The sequence below is a fragment of the Liolophura sinensis genome, chromosome 8, assembly GCF_032854445.1.
Source record: "Liolophura sinensis isolate JHLJ2023 chromosome 8, CUHK_Ljap_v2, whole genome shotgun sequence".
Lineage (NCBI taxonomy): Eukaryota > Metazoa > Mollusca > Polyplacophora > Chitonida > Chitonidae > Liolophura > Liolophura sinensis.
Window position 1 is genome coordinate 23,725,296 of NC_088302.1, and position 27,619 is coordinate 23,752,914.

The window sequence follows — 27,619 nt, forward strand, 5'->3', positions numbered from 1 at the left end:
ACATAGTATCCATGTATTTGTTTTGGTTGCATACTGAAGTTTCAGGATAGCGGAAAAATCAGGTTATATGCTACGCAAGATATATGCATAGCAAGATTGTCACAATTCACACTTGACTTGGGCCGTTCAGTGTGTGCATAGTGTATACATGTAGGTCTTCGGTTTAAGGTATAGAACTATTCTGACTTTAGATCTACATCTATACACTTAATGTGAATTGGATAGTTCAGGTGAAGTGTATTGCCCAATGCTTTTATGTCGTGATACAAGGTAGGTCATTGAACGCCATCAAACTCTGAACAGATGGCCTGATTTTACCTGTATTATGCATGCCTGTTAGGAGATAGGTTAATGTCTAGCTTAATGGAGCTTCCTGGTCTCTAACCATGCTAACCAACTCAGAGGAAGATTTGCACATTTGTCATTAGGTTCAGGTAAGAATGTGGGTGGATGTAGTGGAAGGAATTCGACATTTTTACTTTAATACCTCCTGTCTTAATGAGTCATCCTTTGTCTTTATAATGCCAGTCTCCTTAGACATTTATTCGACATTTAGTACTGGTCTGAGATTCACTTTGCAGTATCCTGTAGATTGTAGATGGACAGTGTTTGGCATTAGTATTTGTTAATCGAAAATGCTGAAAATGCTAGGCATGGCTGATAGGTACCATAGAGGTACTAAGACAAAGAAACCTTTACACGTACTGTAGTTCTCTGTACCATACCTGGAAGGAGAGTTACTGCATGCATGTACATGCACATTGTATTTTACCTGAATTTCTTGCTACATGTACACATGTAACATGTATGTTATTCTCTATCAACACTGATCAGGCATGTACATGTAATCACATTTATTTAATTACCAATTTAAACATGTATGTTTTCCGACCTGTGGCTAATTAAGCATGAAGTGTGTCACACATGTGCTTGTATGTGTTCTGGCTTATTGCTCATTAATGATGAAGTGTTTCACACACGTATGTGTATGTGTTCTGGTCTGTGGCTAATTAAGCATGAAGTGTGTCACACATGTACATGTATGTGTTCTGGTCTATGGCTCATTAACTCATTCACTCCGACCCGCGGCTCAGGCCGCATGCAGAGCGCTCTGTCTCAACCCGAGGTGCTGGTATATCTGTACGACCGATAGGACCTCATTTTCTGAGGAGCGGCTAAACCCGCATATGACACCACTTCTCACTGGGTGCGTATTTTGCTTTCAAATGTTTTGTTCAAGTATAAATCAATCAAAACACACCTGTCTTGATGTCCTAAGCTTGTATTTACTAGTATTTTGGCAGTTTTTATTGGTTTGAATGCCTAACCACAACAAAGTTAGAACCTATTTTTCGAGTCGCACATACTTGAGTGTCAACATGTCTTTGTTGGCCGAGTCCAGCGAAGAAGAGGATTGTTTAGGGTTCACAACCGATGATAGACCGTCTGCTGACAGAGAATGTGACAGTGAATCAGATATTAGTGTATCAGAAAGTGAATCTGATGATGAAGACATTATTTTGTTTTGTGTTTATCATTTATTCTGAAAGGAGCGTGTAGATGTGACCTGAATATCACTGACCAATGATTCTGTCCCGCTGTGTCACCTGACAGAATCAAGGGCAACTGACCAATGAACGACGAATGCCTTCGACGAAAAAAAATGATTTGGTAATTTTCCATAGCTGAAGTGAGAAAACGACTGACTATAGTATGGTTCTATTCAACACATCAACAAACCCACGATAAATAATTGTTTTTTCTGTATTTCCTCAAAGTTTGATGACTTAGAAACACATAGTTTTATTCAGAAAAGCGGGGGTTATGTACAGGAATTTGTGTATCATCACCTCCAAAATTACGATACTTTTCGCTGGTTTGGCATTTTCTGTGAATGTTCAGTTCGATAATCCTATTTTATAGATGTCTTTTTGAATGTACATCCACAACTACACTAATATGTTGCAAGATTACGTTGAATACACATAAATGACAAAATCCAGCCAGCTTTGGAATGCTAAAATAGAAAACTGCTCTGCGTTACAGTATAAGCTCACACAGAGGCAAGTACAGCCGTCGAGGCTGATCTCTGTCACCTGCTCGGGCGGAAGGCAGGCACGGCTACAGCCCGCCACTGTACTGGCGACTGTAGCAGGCTGTAGGAGTCAATGAGTTAAGCATGAAGTGTGTCACACACGTATGTGTACATGTTCGGGCCTGTGGCTAATTAATCATGAAGTGTGTCATACATGTACGTGTACATGTTCGGGCCTGTGGCTAATTAAGTATGAAGCGTGTCACACATGTACATGCACATGTTCGGGACTGTGGCTAATTAAGCATGAAGTGTGTCACACATGTACTTGTATGTATTCTGGTAAGTGGCTAATTAAGCATGAAGTGTGTCACACACATACGTACGTGTATTTATGATGAAAGCCTATATTGTTCTTGAATATTAACTCGGCTGCAAAATTGCATGGATATTATCTGTCAGGTGGGTATAAGAGATGTAATCAAAAAACTAATTGTATCTATGTAGTTTGAAGTTACTCCTGTTGAAAGTAATTTCAGTGGTCTGTAAATCGATAATTGTGAGGGTGAAAAACTTGTAATTTGCACCAAATTATAGCCAAGGTATGCACTTAGCATAGTATCTGAACACGTTCTCAAAATCCATGCGTGGTTAATGTTTTCCTCGATAAAAGTGATTAAATCACATTACCCTTTTTCAAAAGTATTAATCCCATGTATTTAAAGTAACTTAAACTGCCTAGTTAAGCTGCGGCCCATGATTTCCCAAAGCGGACTGTGTGTCTTAATATACCAATATTAGTTTGATGCTAAATTACAAACTTAGTTGACCATTTCGGTACGGTAACCTAATGGTCAGAGCGCAAACCTGGATCGAATCTGGGTTGGGTTATACCAGAGACTGTGAAAATGGCACTTGCTGCTACCTCACTTGGTGCTCAGAACTGAGCCGTGAAAACAAGGAAACAGGCTTTACTGGCCTTTGTTTTTTTTTTGTCAGTATTATTTTACTGGATGTCTTGTCGCATCTGGTGTCCTTTGGTGGTGGCTATGCTGGCAGGTTTGGTGGCATGGACTCCACAAGCAGACACAGTAAATGTACACATACTTAATGGCTCCTGTCATATGACAAAAAAATTGTTAGTAAAAGTGATGTAAAGCCCAAGGCATAGATATATACAAACTGTGTCGTATGCAGAAGTGGAAAACTATTCATGCAGACTGCTTTGAAGCCTTGAAACTACAGGCAGCTATATATTTTTCAAAGGACCAAAGGATTAGCCATTAGCCTTAGGATTGGAAACATTTATTTATTTATTTGATTGGTGTTTTACACCGTACTCAAGAATATTTCACTTATACAACGGCGGCCAGCATTATGTTGGGAGGAAACCAGGCAGAGCCGGGGGAAACCCATGACCATCCGCAGGTTGCTGAAGGACATTTCCACTTATTTGAACTCCCAGCGACCGCATTGTTGAGAGACTCCTGGGTCATTACGCTCGAAAACAAGTTTAATTTACATTGTATCACGTCACCTGAATTCAGCAGTGTCTCATTAGTTTAACTTGTTTAATTAGTTTAGCATACTAGGTTCCTTAGGAAACTTGTTGTTTAGGAAGCCAAGTTAAACTGGGACCGCATCATTATACCATGAGGCATGACCAATCAGTAAACTCATTAACTGTAAATATTAGCATGCATTATGGTAAGAGATCCATACAAGGGTCAGGAGTGGAACTTTCAGTAAATAACGATTGCAAGTGTTGAGAGCCAAAAAAAAAAATAACCTTCATAAGTTCAGAAGAATTCAAAATGTTTCAAATGTAGAAAAAAGTTGAAACATGTACACCAGTGGTAAAGTCATTATCGTATCTGATTTGATTTATTAATTAAAATATTCATGTATTTCATACTGATCATCTAATGGATTTTAGACACCTGTCCAGAAAATGTCATCATCATAGGTGTATCAAATAATAGCTTCTCAGATCTTAGAATTGATGTCCTTTTTGTTGATAGAGTGTCCGCTTCGGGAGCGGTAGATCCAAGGTCAATCCTGGGTCAAGTCACACCTAAGACCTTAAAAGAGGAAGTTGTAACTTCCTCACTTGGTGTTCAGCATGAAGGGAATAGCGCAAGGACTGGTTGACCTGTATCAGTATAATGGCTCGGGCGGGGCGGCTTACTTGCCTTCGGTAAGTCGTCTCAGTGAAGCAGCACTAGATAAAAGAGTAGTGGAAATCTATCCTGCAACAAGGAGGCACATTACATACACTCTAAGGATTCCTTCGTCGTCATATGACTGAAATATCGTTTAGTACGACGTTAAACCCCTATCACTCACTCACTGCTTTTTCTTGAAGGTTGTTCTTTTGGAAAGTGCATTGGAAGTTTCAACTTCCCTCGTATTAAAATCAGGAGTACGGTGCAACTATACATGCGCATGATTTGGAAGCGCTCAAGTTTCATGTATATTTGCATGATATTTATTGGATGTACATGTTTACAGAGTACATCTGCATGAGTACAATATGGACTTAATTCTCGTTTAGTTTCATGATTACTTTTGATTACTTTTTGCGGTTTATTGGATTCTTCAAGATGTTATTGCGTATCAGTAGGACAAGCCAAACGTTTAAATTACAGCTGCTTGGCCGCAATTACGGCAGCAAGACGGAGGCACATTTTGAAGTGGCTAGATCAGCTGTCCAAATGCCTCAGCTGTCAGTTCCCTATCGGAGTGATACGGCCATCAAGTCCCCGATTTGACACATCACCTCAGAAATCCAATAACATGTAATTGTATAAGTACAGTATGCCAGAATCCATGTGTAGATCCCTTCCATGATTCTTTCGCCTGAATATGGATTTTGCCAGGCTGCTTATTAGATGCCAGCGGGAACACCATTTTTTTCATGGCTTGAATTTTCCCTGACACTCCATGCAATTACTGACAACTGTTACTGTGATTGAGCTGCTTCAACAGTTTGTTCATGTAAGTACCCTTTGTACTTAAATGGGTGAAGGACTGTGATTTTTGCATTACATTGTCATGGCAACAGACTTATTCCGCCCAACTGGGAGCACGGCCTAATGAGGGTCTATACCCCTGTGTTCAGTGCAATGATTATTCTGATCGGGTGCAATAAAAGGAGAATTGCAAATAGGATAGATCTACAAGGAAGCCTTCTAATTGTGTATTTATTTATTTGAGTTGATGTGAAATTTTATTTGTACCACAAAGTAATTAACCATTCTTAAAATAGCCCCGAATAAACATCTGTGTCTGTGGAAGATATGAAGAGCGTTGCCATTCAAAATCGTTCATAAAATTCATAAAGCAGTTTCTTAGTACCTCATGCTGGCTTCCTCTCCAGTAGTATGTAATTGTGGGAAGATCTTCCAGCATCCTGCAGATGCCAGTGGGCGTCATCCAGACTCTGCCCAATTTCCTCCCACCATATTTCCGACTGTCATCATATAAGTTATATATCCTTGAATACGGTGCAAAACTCCTATCAAAGAAATGAATGAATCATACTTCAGAATCCTCATTAACACTGTAAATAGCACAGGAATGATTCATTCTGCTAATTTCTGAAAGGCAATAATTTGAGCCATTCATGGTAAATTCACAAAGTTTGATGTATTTAGCGAATATAATCTCTTTAAAGTAACTATTAATATTACATGTACAATGTACTTGTGTGTGCAATGCCTCAGCTATGCTGATTAATAATAAAAGATATGAGAGCAAAAAGAAAATCCAGGAAGTCATGTTTTTTAACGTTTAAGTGATTGTATAGCTCTGAAATCTACATTGCTTTATTCTAGATTTTTTACCCAATAGGCCTTTGGTTTGTCTGTGAAAGTGACACTCTTCCTGGGTTTAATACTGTGCTATTCGTGTGCTATTACTTATGTCACTCAGTCCAGTAAAAGGTGGACATATACATGTACACAGCTTTGTGTGCAGCTGTAACGTGTGATCCATAAGGAAGAATATGGTTGAAAAACTCTAATGATAATATTGAAAAAGAGTTGGATGCCTGCTGAGTTGTGCGTCATAGGGGGGAATTTTTCTGGAAGAGCTGTGCACTAATTACACGTGCGGTCCAGAAGATTTATACTTGGGTGTGATTTACAGGCAGACATGCTGTAGCTGCCCTTTCTGCAGCTACGCTATTTTTTCTAATTTTGGGGACACCTGGTCTGCTCATTTTAGCCACTATATATGGAATTGTGCCAGGAATATTGATTTTCTTTTTTCTAACATGGTTAGACCATCTAATAAACAACATACTCATATCTTTACGTTTCTAAAAGGCTGGTAAACAAATGTAATATTCTGCATTCAACACTAGTATTGTCTGTCCCAAATGTTAGAAGAATGAAGGTCCTCAACATTTACTTTCTTTGGTTTATATAATCAGCTAGCTAGGTATGATGTAGAGGTAGGTCTAGTTATGTATAACTGTCTGCTTTGCTTGAAAATGGTATCTACTTGATGCTTTGTTGCAAATGTTACAAACAATACATGTACATATATGTTTAAATAACTGAAAATGTGGAAATGAAAGACACTCAGTGTGAATGTATACGTGAACATTTTAATGACACTCCTGTAGTTATTATGAACTGAACCTATGAGCTCTGGCCTGGCTCTGGACACAAACAAAACCATCAGAGAGTCCAAATTCTGCAGTATACTTCAAAAATTTAAGACAGATACTGTACATGTACACATATACTGGGGAATATGGCAAAGTTGTACGAGCCTGGAGAGTCGTCTGGCAACATTACTTGATACATCAGCTCATTCCACACCAAGGCACCCTTTGCTGCCAGCAAGAAAGATTAATTTAATTTGTCATCCACCATGCCTTCCACTGTCTACTCTGTAGAGCTTGAATAGTGACAGCATGTTTAAAATTTGTGTTGTTTACAAGAACAATGTACATTTAGCTTTGTGCAGTATAATGACCACTATTTTATGAAACATTCAACACTTCTGGAAGAAAAATGTTGTGGTGTACACATGTACACATTTATGTTTCATTGGGAGGTGAATGTACATGTTCTTTTACAGATGTAAATTATATACAGGTTGAGCTAGTTTCTAAATACCATTGAGAAAATTATGATGAAAAACTAAGCCTATACTTGTCATACTGGTTTGTAGTAGTATTTTCAGTCTTTTCGGTACATGTAAAGGTGTATATGACAGGGGCTAGCGTTCTTGCATTACATGTGAAAAGTTCACATACATGTACTACTTTTGGCAGTATATGTCACTTACACATCAACCAGCTTCATGCTATAAGATACTCCCTTGTCTGCGATATTTAGATGATGATGACAGGATATGGTAGTGTCACATGTGAATCTGACAAAACTTGTTGGTTGCAGGTAAGTAGTTATTAGTTCACAGCCAAGTTGGAGTAATATTAATCAGTAGATACAGGCATACACCTGTAATTTGATACAGATTGTAATGTATTAAATTTGTAGCTAACATTAAGAAGACCTGAAATCAGGGGAATGTATACATGTGTGTAACTGTATGTACAGTCTGGGAATATACAGGACTGTTGTCTCAGGTACAATGTACGAATATGTTTTGTGTCTTGCATGTGTGAACATAAAGATATGAACATTCACATGGTTTCTTGATGACATCATTCATGTCTGGTCCACACATGTGTTTAGGGATCTTTATATGCTGGTAGTATTTATACATAGATTTAAATGTATTAATATATGGTGTACTCGATACCGGTATGTTAAGTTGTTGGCATGTAGTTTACATTGAATGCAAAATATTTGAGATACATGTATGCATACATGTGAACCTTTGTTTTTTCCCCAGGTTTTTCTATGTGCATACACGGATTAACCTACTAAGTTAAAATCATATGTATGATGTTAATTGATTATAATAAATAATGCTAAATGTTTAGAAATTGAAAAAGAAAACAAAAAAAAAATATTTACATTTCATTAAAAATTGGCTATTATGTATTTTGTCACATTTTAATTTAAATTACACATGATACTTGTACATGTACATATGTTTCCACATGCTTTGCGGTGAACTATGTGTACTTTTGTGTCCATACACATCCAGCCAACCAATATTTTGAACACAGATTCGTATTATTACATGTACATACCTACTTATGACCTAGATCAGTCTTAGTCCAGCCATAATGGCTGGTTTTAACTCACTAAATGTCTGGTAATTAATACAGGATCAAATGGGGGAAAAGGTGAGAAATTGTGTGAAAAAGAAGTATAATTGAAATGTTAATCTCTAAGTACATGTATGTCATATGGTAGGCCCTACATTTACACGTATCTGAGGAGTATTGCCTGCTTCATATGTATTTCAGGTTTGTTAACTGAAGCAAAAACTGTGTACTGTGGAATTCTCTGCATATTACATATGTTCATTTCTCTGATCTAAGGTATTTGCATATTGTACATCTCGCTCTTCCTACAGTAAGCTATACTGACTGTGCATATGTAATGTGCTTTAATACAATGTTGACAGATTGGTATGTCTAAGCTGTGAATTTTCCAACAGCTGTATCCATTAGCTTAGATTACAGACCTACTGCTGACTGCCTTTGTGAGTCCTGGAGTACAGGTGCTTGCTATCGACCTGTTATGCAGGCAGATCTGTTGTGCAGATGTTAGATGCAGGGGAAGTAACTATGAGGCGCTCTCCATTGTAGGATTGATTAATGGGTTGTCTCCCATTGGCATCCTGACAAAATTTTGAATGGTTGATGTCATGTTAGGATGTTATTCCTGGGCAGTATAAAATAGACTTTGAAAATACATATACATGTGATAAACTCAGTTCTTGTTGGTGGTGGTTGTTGAATTGAAAACTTTTTTTTTTTTAAAACATGAAGCTACATGTATATATGCATCATATTTTTAACAGTACATATTGTTGTCTTATGTTTGTGTTTTATCTGGGACTAATATAACAGATCTGTGTATGCTGTACTGAGTTATAGATATAATTAAATAATTCCAACAATAGTTCAGTTTATTCAGGTTGAAGAAACCTGCGTGTTGTCTGCAGCAATAGATAATTATATAGAAGCATTTGGATCTGAAAGGTCATGAATACTATGCAAGTAAATCATATACACGTATTTCAATCACCTGAGTAGATACTAACCATGTAACTAAAATATGGTTTATCATGCTGGTTTCCTCTCTGGTCTTAAGTGGGAAGGTTGGCCAGCAACCAGCGGGTCGTCATGGGTTTCCTACGGGTTCTGCCTGGTTTCCTGCCACCATAATGCTGGCTGCCGTCAAATAAGTGAAATATTCTGAAGTACGACCTAAAACACTAATCAAAATAAATCAAATATGGTTTATAGTAGCCATGTCATTAACTGGAACGTCTCACTGTAATTTATATGTCACACGTATTAAATATGTCTCACATTTAGAACTTCAGAAATATAATTTATTCCAATCGTGATTCAGTTTTCTTCATTTAATATCTGCAAGATTGCAAATTTGGGCAGTTCGCTCGATGATTGGCCAAAACTAGGACATACCGGTCTACAGTATACGATACAGCTCTTGTGCTTCAAAAGATCATTTGGACTTTGTTATTGGTCATATTGTTGTCGACAAGCCTTGTTGTTGACATACAGTAGAGAAAATGTTAGTTTTTCGAAAAAAAAAAAATTCAGCAAATTTCTTATGCTGTATTTGACTTTAAATTTCCTTTTGAATTATCCACCTTCAGTGATTGGAATTTCTCATTGTTACATTCAGTAGACAAGATGTTATTTTTCAACCAAAGCAAATTTCTTGAGTTGCCATTGATTTAGAGGACAAGACAGCACCTGGGTAAAACAGCTTTCTAAAAAGTATCATACTTTATTATTTTAATCAGGTTTCACCGAAAAACCTGTAGAACAAAATGACAATGCCGCACAAATGGCTGATGTGAATCAAGACATGGAGTTTTTTTCTCCCTGAAGTGACATCTGATAACACAAAACTACTGCACAAGGCATCATTTTGAGATCGTTTACAATGATTTAGTTCCAAGTAGCTGAAAAGCCATTTCACACAGTGCTGTGGACAGGTCTGTATCTTTTATGCACCACCACAGACGTAAAATCTGTTGATTTACAAAGCATGTAATATTCTAAGACAGTAGGCCTATCACAAATTATATCAACCAGCAGCATACCGTCTCGACCCAAACCACATTTATCTCCTTAGTTGACCATAGGCCTACTTAGACACACTCTTCAAATTATACAAATACATTTTTTTTTCATGTTAGCATTTAGTCAGTATGCAGTTGCTAAATAACAGAGTCTCAGTGTAAATGTGGAGTCGGTGAAAAATTCATTAGGAATGCCGAAGGTTTATGAGAATGAAGACACGGCATCTCATTGAACAGTGCTTAACATTAATTAAATCTTATGATATAATTTTTTTTTCTCTGAATTTGTTAGAACTGAAGGATTGAAATTTGTTTTTATCAACCAAGAAGGGATGTTTTTTCTGTTTTCTTTTACAAAATACAGTAAAATTATAGAAACGCCATGTTTAAACTGAGGTGCTTTCACTGATGGCCGCAATAACTAGGTCAGCACTGCTCTCATCTTAGAAGCAACCACTACAGCATTGATGCATAAAATCCAGCGAAAGTCAAATGCATCGATCAGCCTGAGTGGTGCGTAGATTTATTTCCATTTGTTTCAGAATTGAGCACGAGTCCAGATGTACAACAGTCCTGTTGTAATTTTGTAAACATTTAATGTAGCTCAGAATTACTGATAGCTGGACAACCCCTCTGGAGGCTACGACCTGAACCAGGAATACCCCAGCCATGCATCTGCAGGCTACTTCTAAACTATATAAATGATATAGGCCTAATAGGATTACTGTAGAAACAGTTCGAGCAGTGGAAGAAATATCCTTCTAGTATGTCCACTTTTTGAGAAAGCTATTTATCACTTGGTCCTTCATCGTCAAAGTCCACAACTTCCATAGACCTTAGAGAGCTAGAACAAACATGACATCACCTTTCTCTCAATAATGGAGACACGCTGAAGCTGTGACAAGACGAAGTTTCACTGAACTTTTACTGGGTTGAAACAAATCTAAAAAAATATTTAATGCCTGGTTAAGATGGTTTGAATGGTAGTCTTTCAGTGCACATAAACATTAGTCAGGTGCTGTCTTTCACTTTAACCTTCCCTTTGAATGTCCATTTTAATCGGATTCGTGTGTCACATAAAATGTATGAATGATGAACACGGATATTTTGTTGTTTGCAGTGTGATGTGCCTAAACCAGAGAAGACCTTAACCAAGCACTTGACGATCAGGAATTCCAACGTTCCCGCCTGTGACCTGTGTAACCCCAAGTGCTCCTGAGCAAGGACCACTCAGTGATTAACCCAGACCTTCTAGCCTCACACCTGTACACATGTCCAATATGGCCCAGTCACCTGTTGACAGTAAGTACAGCTTCCTCTGTTCTTGAGACACTGTACGTTGTCGATAACTGACACCTCTGAACATGAAGTGCATGTATACATCATTCATGTATTGTTCTGTAATGTTGCTTCAGCCTGCAACAGACATTCAACACATACATGTACATGTTAAATAAAGTATAGCTACGATTTTTTTTTTTTTAACAAAAAAGGTTAAATAGCAGTGTTTTTAAAGTTTTGGCTGTAACTGCATCTTCAGCTGATAAACTGTCCTCATTAATCACCTGATCCTCACTGAGTGGTTGAACATTCGTTGTGGTGACATTTTGTTCAGATTATCAAAGCATGGTTACCTAAGGCAGTATTTTGAGACCTGTACAAAGATATTCTGTATCCTGTGTTGTAGTACATGTTAGAATTCTCCAGCTACAGTACAGTAGCTTATTGTAAAATCCAATACCCATTCATAAGCATTGAATGCAACTGTAATAAGCACAACACCCAACAACTGATTTATTAACATTGATTCTACAAACAAGCTACAAGGCAATGTGGGAAGTGATGATAACTTCATCAGCTTACAATTACAATTGTTCACTAAATTTCAAAATGTTTTGGGACAATATGTAATCTTCATTGTTGATGTTTGATTCCCATTTCAAGGATGTATCGGTGCTATTTATATGTATATTATTTAATCAAGAGTGCAGAGAAAATAAAGGTACAGGTATGTCGTAGTTTACAATACTTTGATGTGGTCAGACAGAAATGAAGATTAAGGGAGGTAAGTCATGTGAGTGGAGCTTTTGATTTCATCGTGTTGGGGTTGTGTCCCGTGTACAGCAACAACAACAAGACCTCTGTCCTTGGTAGAACAGTGGTGTGAGAGTATTTTAGGATAACCAATGTTGATTCAGTGAATTTAAGCAATTTAATTTATTGAAGACAGGTATGAATGGCTGAAGATTCCATATTTGGTATTTACTTAATTGGATGTTTATTTTATGACTAAATTTTTGGTTTCCTTTTTTCTAAGATGGAAAGGCTAGGGTATAAAATTTGACCTTTTAATTTTTGTTCCAAGTGAACCTGTTTATATAGGAGAAATGTGTAATTATATATTTATTATTGCTTATTTTATGTACATATATCTGATAATGAGAACCTCCACATGGTTGTTCCTCACAGGTACTTGTGTGCTGTTCTAGAGAAATTCTGGAGAATTATATGCAATAATGGTAATTTTAGCAACATTTTGAAGTTACCTGTAAATACATGTCTGAAGAAGAAAAAAAAAGATGTCCTGATGATCCTGTCCTAACTGGCTATTACATACTGAACTAAAATTCTTTCGTTGGGGATGTTCATGTATCTCTGCCATAATGTCAGCACAAGCCTAGAAATAGGCTGAGGACATGGGCGGTGTCTGGCACCCAATAGTATTTTGATAGGAGACAGCTGTTTGACATAGAACAAAACTTCCATGTAAAGTACAAAACAGCTATGTGAAAAAGCATTGTAAATTTTTTATTAATGCAGCTAGCAGGGAAATTTGTCAGTTATGTCACACACCATGTTAAAAATTATTTCCAGGCTTGAACCAAGATATTAATTTACAAGCAGAATGTCAGGGGGATTACGTTTGAAATCATCTATGTTGTCAAACTTCTGTGAGCCGAAGTTGCTGAAACCTTGCAAGATTTTTTATCCAAATGGCAAAGATGACAAGTTTCAGTTAAGCTTCGTAACAGATTAATTTTCAAGAATTTCTGAAGCTTAGATGTGTTGTTACCATATTTATACCTGAAATTCACCTGTGTTTTATTGAAATCCACCATCTCCTTTATTATTGGCTTGAAACTTAGTGAACACACCTTTTTCTATAGTTTTTCGAAGTTTTTAGTGGTTTTCGATTTCAAGAAAGCAGTAGTAGATATTGCTCTCTTCTGGGTTGTAAACATTAGCAGAAGGTCTGCAAGGATTGGATAATGTGAAGTTAAGCTGTTGTTCTACAGTTTTTTTAGTTCGATCAAACTTCTTGAGTGTTAAATCTCTGGGTATAACCGTCATGGATTACAATTTCGACTCTTGGGTTTGTTGAGCATTAGAAGGGTTTTGATGACGGTGATTTGGTCGGGTGAATACAAGCTTGTACCGTTAGTGCTGATGGCAGGTAATGACCCTCTTCAGTGTGTTGGATTCCGCAGAGACTCCAACCCTGGATTCAATCTCCACTTTTATTCGTCTGGCTTCTGAGCTAATCTCTTTGTTCTTAATTAATCACTGTCAATGAAAGAGAGACAATGGATCCAAGATGAACGGCTTCGCTGTTTGGTGGCTAGTGGTCAGTCACAGCTAATAAAGCAGAGAGGGCAGCGTCCAGGGGGACCCTGGCTAGCCTAGGAGCAGGTAATATACATGGGGAGTTTGGGAGATGAGAAGCTAAGCCACCTGTAATAGACTGCCAAATCTGTGTGGCCTGGAAGACATTATGTTGCGTAGTCACGGCTTCAGGTCGTGCAGGGGGACGGGCTTTGGGTGCATAACACAAGCTTAAGAGACATTTATAAATAACATGAAGCGTTTGTTAAACCAAAACAGAAAAAGAAAAGTATTATATTTTGGGTTTGTAGACAAACTTACCAAAACTTTTAATGGAAAAGAAAATGATGGTTATGCAAATACGCCTCAATAAAAAAACTTACTCTGAAAATATTAATAAGAATGTTTTTTAACAATCCCATATATTAAAAGAAAGTCAGAATGGAAGAAAGACAATTTGAATCCAGGTATTGGAAGGTTATGAAAGCAGCCATCGAAGTGAGCAGCTTCACCAGATGTGTAGGGCCCAAATGTTCCAAACTGGAGTGAGTCAACATCAGAAATTAAGGCAGTGTGATGGATCATTTGCTCATGGCTTTCGTTTTAACATAAAGTAATGACAAAACATGGTTATGACTTTATTATTGGTTACTTATTGATATTTGCAACAAGCAGCTAGTAAACTAAACATCTTGCAAATATGTGAAATGGTTGACTTGCCTTACAGAAAAAGGTCTTGTTATGTAATCCTTCAAGAATTGGGCTCACCAACCCGTGTATAGTTAATGGGACAGAAAGGTACTCCGAAGTATCTGTCAACTTCAGCAACATTCAGTCTGTAAACTTTCTTGATACTTGAACGAACAAATTTTTCTACTGTATTCATGTATGCATCTATTTGGATGTTTTATTTTCCAAAGTTTGATACAGATTCTGGTTTTAAAAAGTTAACTGTTTTCAGCAAAGGCTGAAGAAAGAAAAACAAAAGCATTTGGTCCATGACATTAGCTATATTTTTATGACATACATACCTCTATGTTAATATAAAAATGTCTTAATTGGTTTATGGTATGATTTGTCAGTTCTAATTGACTTACATTTTCTTTACTTGGTCATTAACAAAAATTACATACACACGATTTGTTTACATTAAGAAAACTGGTTACTGCTGCATATCTTTCAAGCCAGCTAGTAATCATTGAATGTGATTGTTTAAGAGAGCTGTTTTTGTGAATTTTGCAGATATTGATTGCAAGGCCCACTTGATAGATCTAGATTAATAAAGTTTCTGTCAGAATCTCTCTCCCTAGTCACTGTCTCTAGGTGACTTCTGTTTGCCACTCCAACACTTGAGCACTTAAATCAATTATTTTTGTTTGCTTTGGCCTTTTTTCTGGTCTAAAGTTTCTTCACCCATTTGTTGGCATGGGTTATTTTTCCCTCTAGTGCACATCTCTAAAATGCCTGTTTAAATTGATGCTGCATACCACTCTTTATCCACATTTCTTTTCTGGCCAATTCTACAGTTTCCGCGAGAAGAAAAAAAAATGGCCTCGCTTGGCCATTTCTAATCTCTTGGATGTTTCCGACTTAAGCCTATTCTAGCTACGCTCTTGAACTTGTCCAGCAGACAGACCGAGTGATCTTTCAACAGGGGTAAGATTCGGTTGTTCCGTGGAAAGCTGCGTGGAAAGTGGGGACTTAGCCAATCAATAGAGAGATTACTTTGATGAGGTGGTTTACGTGGGACGCGGGGATCAATCTATGCGGTATTGCTGGCCCTAAACACTGTTTGACACTAAGAGAAATTTGAGACTACCCATCTGTAATGGGCGAGCCATCGACTTTAGCGCCAGACCCCGAAAACCTTGATGGTATTATCTGAGACAATCGAATGGCGTTGAATCTGACCTTGTCAGCACACTAAATGAGCTCAACTTTCATCTGGCCATGCTGTTGATTACGTCTCCTCCTGCTCCATCTTAATTCTTGCCAACAATAGCAGGTGATTTGCCCCAACACTTTCATGTCCCTTTAAATGCAGCGGTGGATCTCCTCCCAAATTATCGCCTATATTGGATTCTCTGTTCAGAAGCTGTTCTCTTTTTGGCACAATGTTGCCACCAAACTAGAACAAGCAGACATTAGAAGTGTCTAAAATCATTGCGTATTGCATACCACTCTTATCCAGATGCAAGTGTAAAGGTATAAGCGTAGTCTTGCATAATCTCTGGAGAGTTGCTAAAAAAAAGTGTATACAGATGTCTTTGGAAAGAAGTGCTAACAAAATGAAACCTAGAACAATGTTACTATTAAAATTTGATAAACAGTTTGAAAATATGCTTTAACAGTATGTCAACCGCTTCCCTTTTTGACATAATTAATATGGTTATTCTTGAGTATAGCATTAATTGAGCATGCAATCCAAGAAAGTACATTGTATTAGTACACATTATCTTCATGCACATGTACAATGCAGCTGTTCTCACTGATGAAGTCATTTAGTGGGAGGATTGTGTTGTATACATCTAATTTTCTTATTGGCAAGCATGTTTTCCATTGTCACCATCATTCCATGTATTTTATACATGTATGGTCAGAATATACTAGCACAGGACAATGTCCGTAGTTGTCTATTTCTTAATTAATAAAACAAGGGGACCTTGGCTGACTGTCTAGAGTAAAAATGTGGTATTGCTGCAGTTGACCAATTGCCAGTGAGATCATTGACTAAAAATCCAGTTCTTGCTGGTTTGGCTGCAGTTTTAAGTTGGGTTTTATCAAACACATGGTAAAAGGATCGTGGTTTTCTCTGAGCAGTTACTTGGCGTGTTTGTCAGTCAGTCAATTTTTGGAAATATTTTATAAAGTGGGCTATAATCATTTAACAAGGGGCCTTGATGCAAGATGACATCACTGTTTTCAGATGTCAAAGTTTTTGCGGCTTTGCGATTATTTTTGTTCCATCCATAAATCAGATCGAAGTGAAAAATTCTTGAGTATAGGAATTCACCCGGATGCTGTCACTTGTATATTCGTGACTTCCAGTCAATTGTTTCTTGTTTTGTTTTCTTCTATCTGTGGTAGATTTCCAACACTGTACAGTGAAACACACCTGATGACAAGGGCTTTTAAGTGATCACTTGTCAGTTTTTATGCATATCGACCCTTGAAACTAGATAACAGTTTTCATTTTACCTTCATTAACATTATAAGGTTGATGTACAGGTATGTATTGGAGCAGCTCTTGTTACCATAAGACATGATCTGATGATACCAGTTTGGAGTAGCCAGCACAGTTCTGTATTTACCGAGCCTGTTATTGGTTGTCTCTGTAGATTCAGAGTGGGCATGGTGAGTGGGCAATGGAACCAGGTCAGTGGACAGTGTCCACACTACTGCCCTCCATTCCTCAAACACAAAACTTTGTCAATACAATCATCACCAAGGCTACAGTTTGCAAGTTTTCCAAGCGGGTTAAACTATCCAGAATTTCCAGTGTCTTGTTACACATCTGATCAGATGATGCTCAGCTGTCGCAACTCTCCTATGGTTTCTTCTGGCCTACATATTGAGGAATTTCCTTGTGCCATTTCACCAGGTTCTGCAGTATGTTTGATCTACAGGGTTGATCCCCTGATCCTTGGATGTAATTTCCTGAGGGATATTCAGGGATGAATGCTTACAAACGTGTCAAAATGCTGGTACATCCTTGAGAATGCGACTTTTACCCCAGTTGTGATTGCCTTACTTGTCCATCAAGATGTGATCAACATGTACATTTTACGCTAAATTCACATGCCCATCTTCATATTGCTTTATATTTTCTTATATCATCAGTTTATTGTGCATTCCATGGCTGTAATTTATATTCTATAAATATTCTATATTATATAAAATCTTCAATTATGGTTTCTTATACATCCATTCAAAAAAGTGTTATTTGTGGATGATTTAATGTTTGTACTGCCTCTCAAAATGTGTCTGTTTTATATTTGTATGAAGAGTCCATAGGGGTATTCTTTCAAGAAGGCATATTAGCTTTATTTAAAACGCAAGATCCCCTTATTTCACTTGTGATTGAAATATCAAATATACATGGCTTTTTTTTTTTTTTTTGAAATTATGATAGAAAAAGTTCACACCTTGTTCCTTTTCCAGTAAATCTGATTTTCAATATTTTTCGGCCGAACATTTCTGAATGTTACCTTATCTATGGAAATCTTCAAGGTTAAAGCTGTGAGAATGATGCTGCACGCTATAACGGTAATCTGCTGAAGGCAAGGTGACTGCGAAGCACCAAGAAATGACCAAGCCTCATCAGCTGATTCAATTGTACAGCTCGTCACAGGAATATTGTTCCACTTGTTAGGCCAGCATCAGGCAGGAAATGAAGCTGGGACGCAGGAGTGAAAGTTAGAATTACAAATGACTGACCTCTGTCACGATAACCTCAGCCTGATCATCGAAGACAAGCCAGTACAGACAGTCAAGACCAAACCAGACTGAAGGTGGTCTACTTCCATATAGAGGCTGGGCACGGCAGGATTTCCGGATGGTGTTGAAACCAGGACACACAAACTTGTTTGAATACAAGCAGATAAACATGACTCTTTTTGCCCTAAATATTCACCTGAAAAAAGGCAGTTTTAGAAGTTGTAAAAGATTACTTTTGTTGCTGAAACGTTTTTTAATTTCTGAAGTTGCCCTCAAAACACCTTTCTATCAAGTGAATAAAACTCTCAGAATCAGTCAAAATGAGTAACTTGATTGGTCACAAGGAAACTTTTAGTTTTTATACAGTAGGTGACTTGATATAAAGTATAAAATACAGCTGGTCAGAATATTCTGAAGCGAAAAGTTTTCTGACTTGAACATACATGTACTGATAGAAAAACCGTGATCAGCCAGGACACAGTACTAGGTCAGCTGGAAGGAAAAAATAGCAAAGATACATGTAATCATGAATACTATGGAATCAGATATCTAGCAATAAACTAACTTACATCATACAACCATCAGCCAGCCTTGTGTCTTGTCATATCGATACATATATGCATGTCAGTTTTTTTCTTCTTCTCTAATTATACATACTGTATATACATTCAACTATAATGGGATAGAACAAGTCCACCACAATGTTATTACAGCCTTGCTGTCATTCAGACATTTCTTAATAATCATAAATATTTTCTGTCTTATATCTTTGTATACATCTGTATTCTGACTGTTGGTGAATAAACAAACAAGCAAGCATTTATAGAAAAAGCTTTATGTCTTGAAAAACAAACAAACAAGTGGGGGCAGACAGGTTGATGTAAATGTGATGTATAAGTATGAATTTATATTACAGATTGCGTTAACATCAGTTGTAGAAAACAGACAAGTTTCTGCTGAATGGAACTTGTGGATGCCATTTTTAGAATCTAAGAGCAGTGCAGATATATCACACATGTCCACAGAGTGCTATCAAACTTTTTGTTTGAATATGTACATACATGTGTATGTATATGTGTCCGTGTGGGTGTATATATGTATGTATGTATGTATGTATGTATGTCTGTATGTTTCAAGCTTTGGTTTCTTGAAAAATGTATGTGAACATTGTGATAATTGCATTGCAGCCCAACATTTATGTAAAAGACTATTACATTAACATTTTTCACTATTACAAGCAATCTGAGAGAGAACAAGTTATCCCAAGTATTTATCTGGTGGAGATTTGAATTAAGATTGGTGAAGTAAACAAATCCATCAATTGAACTGTTTTCATTTTAAGAAGAGGAAATGTCACTAGATCTGTCACTAAGATTGATAAGACCATGCAAGACCATTCCAAAGCTTCTGGAACTTTGCCAATGAAGGCATAGCTTCATTAGTAAACCTAATGTACAAGTGATCCCCTGTTTGTGGAATATACGTCTCCTGAAAGACCCCAGAACAGAATGCTGAGCTCCTGTTTGAGCAGAACACCAGCAGATGGCTATATGACTTGTTATTAATCATTTTGGTCGTCCCACAAAATTATGAATATTTGGGGGTGGGGGGTGGGGATATGAGGTATCTTGTAGTGTTTTTGCGCTCTTTAAGATTTGGTTGGTCTGTTAACCAGCTATACGGTACTGATCTATGTGTTAAGTCATAACCTGTTAAATCCCAAAATTCTTTTTTTTTGGGGGGGGGGGGGTGCAGGGGAATCATATAAGACAGTAGACAAAAAGTAGATTCCATGGAAAGCATTGCAGTGATTTTGAATGGGGAACACTGCACAATTCGTACCTGCATGCCAGTTCTTAAAGTTGAAATCAATTTCAGCATGCAAAAAAAAAACAGTAAATGTAAACAAAAATAGATTGGCTACATTTATAGTAGCTCAGTTATTCCTGAGCTATAGTAGCTCAGTTATTCCTGAGCTAAATAACATAAATACATGTATGTTGTTTAAATTCATTGATTTTTTTTTTTTCAGTTAAAAATCACACGTAATGATGAATGTGTATATCATGTAGTTTGGAAGGTAAGAGTGATCTGTAAATATGCTGTATTGGTTTTGTTAACATGTTTTGATTGGGAAATCTTTTGGCTGTATAAACATACATGTATGGTGGATGTTGCAACCTTTCAGCCTTTGAATTTAAAAAAAAAAGGATATGTTATCACAAGCATGTCACTTAGAGCTGATGACTGTGATTGGTGAACTTTCTATACACTGTATTTCATCTAAAGGCTATCATTTCTCAGGTGACACATTTTGCTTGGTTCTGATTGACTCATACACCTTTTACAGTCAGATGAGATTTTTGTGTAGTATGTTATTAATTTCTTATCAGAAAAGATTCAATGTAGACATCAAAAGTATCATTTTAAGTCTTTTTGTTTGTGTGCTTCTGACAAGTCTGAAAGTGCAATTACCCACCTAACTTTAGGTCAATTACACCACAAAACTTCTGAAATTATGGTGTAATTTTATTCTTCTGCTTGTATAGTTTATGATGATAATTGCAGATGCAAAACTTTGTGTAGGCATGTATTCAATATCCTTCAGATTTTTAACTCATGCTGAAAAAATAGATGGAATTATTAAGTTTCTGGTGAAACTTAATAAATTCAAATTCATTCATAATTTTGAAATTTGTTAGTGATTTAATGACTCAGTTATCAACCTTCGTTGAATATTGCTAAAGTTTAGGTGGGATCTCATAACAGATTTTCTTTCTCCACATCATTTTATTTCTTTTTCTTAAGTATTTACATGTGACTGAGTTATCTAAGCTTGTCATTACTGAGGGATCTCGGCTCGTCGAAAGTCTTTTTACAGGTTTCATATTTGTTGGGATTTTTTTTTTTTTTTTTTTTAAAGTAGCATCAAGAAAGTTGTGTAATGCTGGTAGAGATTAGCTCCACAGATAACGATTTTGACTCTGTGCGTTTAGGATTTATTTCTGCATCTGATATTTCCAATCTATCATTCAGGAGAGCTGACTGAAACCTTTATTATTATTAAAACATTTATTACTTATTATCGCATGGCTTGTGAATAATAGGACTATTCTGTTGCATAGATGCTTGTATGAATTAATCTTTGACATACACCAATGGTTTATATGGATGCTGGTGTTTCATAGGTTAATAAGTTGTTCAGAGCCACAAGATGCCACATGCCAAGCTATGGTCAAGTCTGGTGGATGAGATGCTGACAATGTAATATTAAACACGATAAAATAATATTTTAATCATAGAGACGCATAAAGATTGTTGTCATTGCCACGTTGCTTCTTGTAATCCAAGAAGATCTTGTTGGCTGAGGAACATTTTTTCCTCCCTCCTTAATTTTGGAAAATAAGGGACTGTTATGTGAATCATTGATTCGTAATTTCCTGATCAGGTTGTGATATTTAAATAAAAGATGTAATGTGACATTAGGTGCTCTTATAATAAATCAATGTCATATCTGTGACGGCTGAGCAGACCTGTGGGGGTTACAATAACCCGGCAAAACATTGATTCATAACCGCAGTGTAGCGAAGCCCCGATGACTTTTTTCACTGAGATTTTGATTGTTGCCACGAAACTATCAAAGACATGAAATCAGCAATTTCGTGGACTAGACATCCTATCAGTCTTCCCCATCCAGGGAAATTGCTGATACAATCGGACATGCAGTGCCTGGGATTGCAGCACATACAGGCTACCTTACAGGAGGTGGAGATTTACCATAAACCTGAAGGGAGTCTGCTGGAATCTCTCGTCTTGTTTAAGAGACCCTGTCCCACTGCTGTGTTCCTGGGAAAAACGCCTGGCATGTCCCAAACCCCGGATGTACATTGTGGTGATTTATCAGTGAAGCACAGGACGTGCAATGATGAAATCAAGAACCCGACGTCGTCTCATTCAGAGGCTAAAGATTAATTCTTGGCAAGTCCCAAGCTCTATGAATCAACCTAACTCCCTAAAATCACTGGTCGTCTCCCTTAGGCACAGCTCTTCATTGTCAAACAACCCCTTTTTCCACCTCCCCTTTTAGCTTTCATTCCCTTGGCTACTTAAAACTCCAAAAGCATTCAGACTTTTTGAAAGTGTTATGCAACAGTGTATTTGTTCGTGCACAATATAGTGTCCTTTTGTTTTTTTAAGCATTATGACGTTGATTGAAATAAAGGCAGAACTTCCCAAAAGTTTTTATGCATGTGAAAGATTCACTCACTCTTTAATTTGACTTTCATAAACAACAGAGTTAAACTTGGTGTACATGTTAAAGATACATCTTACATCCAGGCAGACAGGCACTCAACATCGTGTCAACTTACATAAAGTTTTGTATAAAATATCTGTCTTTTAGTTAACCATAACGTCTTATCCATACTCATTTATAATAACAGATCATTTCCTGCCAAAGCCTATATAGTATAATGTGTCATAGATGTAGTGATCAAGTTTCACATTCTACGTGGAAAAAAACATGTTCATCAACTCATTGTGTGAGTTAATCAACTTACACAACATAATGGATTTTTGGACATGTTTTTTCACATGAATGAGGAATTTGATTGTAGATTATATCTCTGCGACAGAAGGGAGTAATTCCGAAGCATTCTGTTTGTAGGAGTTGAGGGTATCCGTCTGTAAAATCACCCATTCTACAGGATAGCGGGATTTTGTATGAAGACGTAATCAGGTGTGAGCTGTAAGCCGGCTGGGTCAACTCTAATGCCAGCAGTGGCGCACTTTACGTATTGGGTTCCTCCACTGAGCTATAAATGAATCGGTAATCGCGCTTCTTTAAGCTGTTTCCATTAATTTCAAGTGTTTCTGGAGCAAAATATTTGAGAATCTGATACCTCTTGTGACATCGGATTTCACCGTCTGCAAATTCTCCTCAAGGCTCAATGATGCGTCCATTTTTTTTTTTTTTTTTTGTTTGTTTGTGAAGTTTTGTTGTTAATGAAATGCTCTTTCATTATTTCTGCCACTCTGAATGAGATATGGTGTGACACTATTGGAAGAGATATCTGTTGAAGACTTGAAGACTTGTTTTTGTGCGCTGTGAAAAAAACATCAGTGATACTGTTGTGTTGAATGCATGCTGTATTAGTGGCAATGCAGCAAGATCAACTGCGTGAAGGAGATGATGTAATAGTCTCTGTCGGAATTCAATACAATTATTACACTTCAGCAGGTTGTATTCACGCCATTGTTGAGCCTGCATGTTTCATTTCACAGTTGGCTGATGCTGTTCCACACTCATAAAGGGGGGATGGGACTGCCACTTTGAACTCATGATCAGTCCCATTTCTTTCACCTATCTGCTTTATTGGTCAGCCGGCCATCGTGCTGACAAACAGAACTGTGACCTCCAACAAATTACAGGTGATAATGTCTAGACTGTTAACATATTAAACCTGCAAATAGCAACTTTGCTAAGTAACTATACAGTCATGGTTATATATAGACAGCAAAAGAAAATGACCACATCATACATCTGTGTGAGACTTCTTGAGTATCAGTGTCAACAACAATCAGATAAAATAAGCCACTAGCTTGTCTATGCATCACTTCTGTCAATTTCATCAGTAGTTCATCAGTGACTTGCCAATGGTTGATGGTTTGTGCCAGGCACTTCCTTATGCTTCCCACCACCATTGAAACTGACTGCCATCACATGTATGTAATTTTAAAGTTCTTTAGTATGCTGTGAAGCAGTAATTAATTCAGTAAATGGCTGAACTACATCGCCTCTACATCGGGGGTGGCAACTTACTTGCCTTCAGTACGTCACCTCAGTGAAGCAGCACTAGATAAAAGAGTGGTGGAAATCCGTCCTGCAACAAGGAGGTACATTACATATGCCCTAGGGATTCCTTCGTCGTCATATGACTGAAAAATTGTTGAGCACGACATTAAACCCCAAGCACTCACTCACTCACTCTTCTGTGGCAGCTTAAAGTTCTCATGGCCATCACTTTGAAAAGCTCACTTCATTATATGAATTGTGGCTGACCCTAGCCTTGGGATCTGAAGAGTGCAAGACTAAACAATAATTTAAGTGATTTAACATTTTCCACTGCTTAAGTATGTTGATATCTTCATAGAGAAAGAGGCTGTAGACATGGTGACTGAATGGTGTTTGCATGTAGCAGACTGAGTTAGAGGTATAGTGTAAATGTATGCTATCATTAAGGATTTTTTTCCCTGTTGAGATTCAAAAAAGTTGTAAGGCTATACCCAACAGATGTTTGCCCAACCTTACAAGTGTAAGCCATTCAAAAGCATTGCCTTAGATATTAGGGAATCATTTACATATTGACTAACACTCTCTCAGAGCAACTGTTCGATTTCAGGGTTAAAGTAAATATTTCTTGATAGGGGCAATTCCCTTCCTCATGGTGAATTGCACCAGTGGGTTATAGGCTTACAAAGCAGTGTTGTGTCGTGGGTAAACAGTAGCGACGGGTGTAGGACGATTACGTCATGCATTCATTGATCGACTTTTCCTGTGTTGCCAGCAACAGTTCCGAAGTGATTCAAAACCATTAGCGGGTTAGCAGGTGGAATGACGCCTTCCATAGTGTTCCCTGAGGCTGATTGTTTCAGTAAATTTAATATTTATAGTTGGAATATGCATGTACAAGATAAATATAGCATATTCCCGTAGGTTTTAGTCCTTGGAGAATCCAAAGATCATAAACTGACATTCAGAGTTACACAAGTAGCAAATGTCACCTGTCACCATGGGAGGCTGAACATATATATTTGATATACTCCTACATATCAAAATATCAAGTTAAAAGTTGTTTTCACAAGGTCTGAATTACACGTTATGGTTTTGCTAGATGTATTAAGAAATCAGTGATAAATTGAATAATACGGGTAATGATTTAATGCCATGTTACGGTGAGAACATGTTATGTAAAGTTAGGAGACCATAATTGCAACATGATGTGCTGATTTGAAATTGGCCTTGGATTCATTATTGGAATAAACTGTTTGCTGCAATCGTCTGCTGCTGCTCCTGCTGGTTTAGAATAAAACCTTAACTGACGTAAAGTAACAAGGGGGTTACATGTCACTGTGACCATTTGCCAACCGTCACAATGTCGTCGCTAATCTGGTTTGACTCTGAAAGTTTTTTATATTTTGAACAGAGATAAACCAGTATCGTATATGTTCTTGAACAATCCTGAAAACCATCCTGCCTTTCAATTACTTATGTATGTACGTGTGTATCGGTCATTTTGAGATGATGTATATTGTCATATGTCTCTCGCAGATTGTAATAACACATGACATCGTCTGGGTGTATGTATCAAAGACTTGTTGATCCTGGACATCTATGCTATATGTCTTCCCCCAAGGCTTGGTTTGCTCAGACAACCTTGGCAAAGGGTCAGGTTGTATACTGGCTAGTGGGTAGTGTCTTGTGAGGAGTTTACTATGACTGTGTGGGAGATTTCTTATCTTGTACTAAATCCAGGTGGACAATCACTCCACTGATGGTGTGACTCAAGATATGAAGAACTATGGCTTACAAATGGATAAGTGCAATAAAACTCTTTGCTGTCTGGAAGTGTCTGGCTATCACAGACTGTGTTTGTTCCTTGGTGAATTCTTCAGCTCACTCAATTTCCTCCTCTATAGAAGGTCTGTTTGTCGTAGTTAATAATACATTGGACACAAGCATCTTAACTAAAAAGACATGCAGTATCTGCCTTGCATGTTGCAAGCAGAAGAACCATGATCAATCCTGAGGAAGGTCAGGCCCAAGATTTTACAATAAACAGTCATGGTGAACATCCCTAGCTTGTCACTAAACATAAAGAGATAGACCAATATGGCACCTTTACCTGCCAATGGTAACTCCGGTGAGAGCCGAATTAAGCATTGTTCGTTTGTTTTTGCATGAGTGCTGTGTTACCAGTTTGTCCATAATTAAGTCATCATAGACAGAGCAGGAATGAACATTAGAACAGCTTGGACCAGAATAACTAGGCTGAAAGGGTTCCTGTAATTGTGGGCTAAAGTGGGCTAATATACTGTGAAAACGTGTCAGATGTGATGTGCTTATAATGCCTTCTCAATGAGACAGAATTTTACATATACATGTTTGTCAGCATTGGGACTGGCCTGATGTAAGGAAACTCATGATTGATTGTTACCATCACATTCATGAAAGGTGCTTTTATCTTATTAAACGTTCATACATATTTTCTAAAGGGTTATGTTTTTTAGAATAATATAGTCTCTGTGATGGTTGATTTGGGCAGAAAGAAGAAACTGCACATCACTGTTATCATGTCTATATTAGTGTTTTAATAATCGTGTTGATCAGTAACGTTAAAACTTAAAGATTCTCCTTTTAATAGTAGCGATTTCCCTGATTGTCAGGTGATCCTGTCACAATTTACATGTACCTTCAGTTGCTTTTCGGCTCTATGACTGAAGACATTTGAGGATGCCAAGCTGGACTTGGCTCTGAACAATGCCTGACCCAGTGTCTAAGTAGAGCACAGACCCTGTCCCAGTGTGAAGGAATGACGGTCAGCAAGTGGTTATAACCACAGAGTCACTGCCATAGAGAAGGGATTTGCTCGGCTGTATCGGAATGTCTCTTGCCCTCGCAGGGTGGAAGATGCAGTATTGATCGCGATGGGAGGGAACAAACTCCTTTACTACTGACCATGTTACCTGGGTAACCTCTCTCTCTCTGAAAGAGAGTTACCATTCTGGCTCGTCCTCTACCCTGGCTTAGCTCTGTGGGAATTCTATTTCCCGGTAATCTATGAAAGCTCATCCCCTTGGTGTGGCCTTGTCAGTATTGATGTATGTCTTACATTACTCTCTACCAACCATCGTTGGCTATTGCCTGTCTATCAAACATGAAAACCTTTCATCTGGGAATGTACCCACTAAAGACAGCCCTCCAATGTGCATAAAAGGTTAAATGGGGTGGTCATTCACTTTCTGTTTTGGTTTTGTCTTCAGTAAGTTTATTGGGAAATCAATGAATTATTCTGATGGTTTGCGACTACCCGTACACAGCCCCGTGCTGGCGTAGTTTGTTTTCATCTCAGTTAGTAGAAACCATGGAACTGTGTTGATCATTGAGGACACCTTCACCAAACCATGTAAAAGATTGATCGGTCTTTAAGCCAAGAAAACGTCATGGGCAGGATTTTAGTGGAAATTTTGGATTACTAGGTTGTAAGCTTTGGGAATATTTTGTCGTTCCTCCCAAGGACAAGAGTGATATTCCTTCAGTGTTTGGTGATGGAC

At 37.6% G+C, this 27,619-nt stretch overlaps 1 protein-coding gene across 7 annotated transcripts in view; it reads left to right on the forward strand.

The window, feature by feature from the left end:
• The window catches only part of LOC135474130 (protein Fe65 homolog), a 99,478-nt gene that overhangs the window by 4,899 nt on the left and 66,960 nt on the right, over positions 1-27,619 (forward strand). For 3 of the 7 annotated variants that reach the window (XM_064754152.1, XM_064754153.1, XM_064754155.1), the window contains exons 1-2: positions 165-434; positions 11,367-11,548. In XM_064754152.1, the coding sequence (XP_064610222.1) occupies positions 11,518-11,548 (31 nt within the window). In that variant the 5' untranslated portion in view covers positions 165-434; positions 11,367-11,517. Of the gene's footprint in view, positions 1-162; positions 435-11,366; positions 11,549-27,619 lie in introns of those variants that run through there. The other 4 variants (XM_064754149.1, XM_064754151.1, XM_064754154.1 and 1 more) reach the window with 3 other exon arrangements.